The sequence below is a fragment of the Psammomys obesus genome, unplaced genomic scaffold (genome assembly GCF_907164565.1).
Source record: "Psammomys obesus unplaced genomic scaffold, mPsaObe1.curated_primary_1811, whole genome shotgun sequence".
NCBI lineage: Eukaryota > Metazoa > Chordata > Mammalia > Rodentia > Muridae > Psammomys > Psammomys obesus.
The window spans coordinates 9,182,482-9,185,452 of record NW_026585580.1 but is presented as its reverse complement, the minus strand read 5'-3'; the positions used below and the strand labels follow the sequence as shown (position 1 = coordinate 9,185,452).

The 2,971-nt window shown below is 40.9% G+C and overlaps 1 protein-coding gene across 1 annotated transcript in view; it reads left to right on the top strand.

Annotated features, from left to right (window-relative positions):
• Positions 1-2,965, top strand: part of LOC129676022 (uncharacterized) — a 3,568-nt gene extending 603 nt beyond the window's left edge. Inside the window, exon 2 of the mRNA XM_055606267.1 lies at positions 2,542-2,965. Within this exon, the coding sequence (XP_055462242.1) occupies positions 2,542-2,637 (96 nt within the window). The 3' untranslated portion in view covers positions 2,638-2,965. The remainder of the gene's footprint in view (positions 1-2,541) is intronic.
• Positions 2,966-2,971: the final 6 nt, after the last annotated feature.

Sequence of the window (2,971 nt, the reverse complement as noted above, 5' to 3'; positions counted from 1 at the left end):
CCCAAGATGGCCTCGGCGGCCGCCGGCCCGCCCGCGCTCGCCGCCGCCCACCCGTGATTGCGGACCTCGCGGCGGTGCGCGGCGCCGCTCAAGCCCGGGCTCGCCCGGCCCCGCGGCGACGCTGCCGGGCCGGGAGCAACAGGAGCCGGCCCGAGCCGCGAAGGCTCCTGTTGAGCGAGCGAGCGAGCCCCGCGCCGTGCCCCCGCCGCCGAGCTGTCATGGACACGGGGTTGCACTGGACCTGCAGGTCTGGGATCGGGAGGGTCGTGCCTTGTGGCTTGCTCTGTTTGCTTAGTGCTGGTTTAATCGGTTGAAAATCAGAAAAAAAAAAAAAAAATAAAAAGGCTGATCTTTTCCGGAGAGAAACAGCGCTTCCCATGCGGTAGCTTGGGTGCGTTACCTGAAACCTGAGCGTGTTTGGATCGGAATTGGATAAAGCATATGGTTCTGGGGACGGGTTTGAGTCTACAGTCCCACAAACTGACTGAAGCCAATGGCCACGCGCGGCAGGATGATTATTTCGCCTAGTTTATGTCCTGCTGGTGTGTGCAATTAAAATGAGATCTCTTGGTGTGTCTGCACTGTCGTGTTTAGTTCTTGCCTGTGAGGGAATAGGGGCATATTAGAAGGATGTCAGTGGTCTCCACTGCTTGATGTGTCCTCCAGCCACGGGGTGGCTCCACTCGTTTCAAACCAGCTCAGGAGAAAAAAAATTTTTTGGAGTAGCAATTAATATCTTTACGTAGATATTATTTAGATATAACTTAGATAGACTTAGATACTGGTTTTTCTTTTCTTTTTTTTTTTTTGTATACTGGGTTTTCTAACCCACAGGTCAGATGTATCTTTTGAGGACACTTTCAGGAAACTTGGAAACAAGTTAGTTGTCTTGTTTGCGGTACATTTTAGTAAATGAAGCCTTAGCACTAGTTCCTTTGTTTTGCCAGAAGAAATAGACTGGAATTTTTTACTGATTTCGTTTCAAGATTTTACTTTGGCAGTTGGTCTGAAGAGTAGTGGTTGTCATTGAGTGTTCTTGTTATTGAGTGTGTTCTTTTGTTCCTGCACAAACTGGGTAGAATAGATAGATACTAAAGTGTTTTGTAATGCCCATCAACTTCTAGCTGGTTTGTTTGAAAGGCCTTCTTATGCACATACTCTGGTCCTGTGAAAATTAATTTACTATTTGGTTCTGACACGAAAACTTAGTTTAATTAATTTTTAAAGAGGAACTTAAGGAAAATGAAATGTGTTTTTATGTATTAGTCATCATAGTTGCCTTGTGCTTGAGACCATTGTAAAAGTCTTTAATATAAATTCTTCTAATTCCTTTCATTTTTGAATTGGGTTTTACTTTTAAAGCAGAGAAGTGAAATTGGAGTTTAAAAATAGCAGAAAGATAAACTTGTTTATCTTTTATTTAAACATAGTTTGTCTTAAGAGAATGTGATTGAAAACCTAAATAACTTGTATCTTCAAGAACCAGTTTGAAGAACCAGTTTGATCCGTAGAGATGACATGAAAGTGTACAAGCTCTTAGGAATATGTTTTTAGAGACAAGGTTTTTCTCTCTAACAGCCCTGGCTGTACTGGGTGCCGTTTGTAGGTCTCGTAGAGATCCTCCTGACTCTGCCCCTGGAGCCCTGGGATTACAGGCATGCACCACCATGCCCAGCTAGGAGTTAGTGAGTTTTAACCAGGAAATTTGTTACGGTATCTCTCAGAGGGTGATCATTCAGTGCAGTGTGGTTTATAGAGACAAGTGACCTGGCATCCTGTCAGCCTTCCTAGACATGAGTCTTGTCATCTTGTAAATCCCATCTGGATAGAATCCCACTCTCCTCCACACCAGACGCCACCAGAGTGTAGTGACCGCGTTGGTTCCATGGCCTTCTCCACACTGTGAGAAGTGCTTGATGATGCTAGAACTTGCTATAACTGTAATGCAGTAAATGTACACAAATTATTTGTAAATGGCAAAGAAATGATAGTAAACGCAAAAGGGAAATGTGGGCATAGCTTCAGAGACTAAGATTTAAAAAAAGATTAATTACATTAAAAGTGCTAAATTTGTAGAAAGACCATATAATACATATCTCCTTATTTTTATTACAGTAGCTGAATAAACATTAAATATAAAAGCAAAGAACTACTGAGCAGCTGAAACATGTCTCTGTATGAGTTCATTAAATTATGGAAAGACTTGAGCTTCAAAGCTTCACACTATGAAGTTAATATTAGTGTGTAAACAGCAAGATAAGGCAGTATATAGAAAATAATGTATTGGTAGCTTCCCTTTACTGGTCTCATGACTGATTCCTTTAGGCCTATTGATTAAAAATGCAATTAAAAATTGATAAAAAATTAAAAATTTTTAATTGATTAAAAATTCACCTTGAATTTTGTAATACAAGTAAAAATTGATGTCTTCGTGTGTCTACTTTGAGCATGTTTGTATGTACTTACTGGAAAAGCACGACTGTTACTTTTGAATTGGAAAATAACTTTTTCCCTTTTTTTCTTTCTTTTTCTTCTAAACAGCAGTTCTGTGGTGTTCTCGGTCACACATTTATGGAGTTTCTGAAGGGCAGTGGAGATTACTGCCAGGCACAGCACGACCTCTATGCAGACAAGTGAACTGTAGAAATTCATTACTACTCCACCAAGAAACCCCCATAAGAGTGGATAACCTGGACACGGGCCTGTTGAGTTGAAATCTGCAGAGCATTTTACCAGAGCTCAGACCTGGATGGGGTAAACCTCAGTGCACTTCCTTTGTATTGCCTCAGTATTACTGGATTGAAGAATCACTGCTTCTTGTTAGGAGGTTCATTTCATTGCCCATTTCTCCCAATTTCATACTCAAAAGCACTGAGAATTTCAAGTGGAGTATATTGAATATTGAAGTAGACTTCAGTTTGTTTTTTGTTTGGTTTGGGTTTTTTTTTTTTTTTTTTTTTTTTTTTTTTTT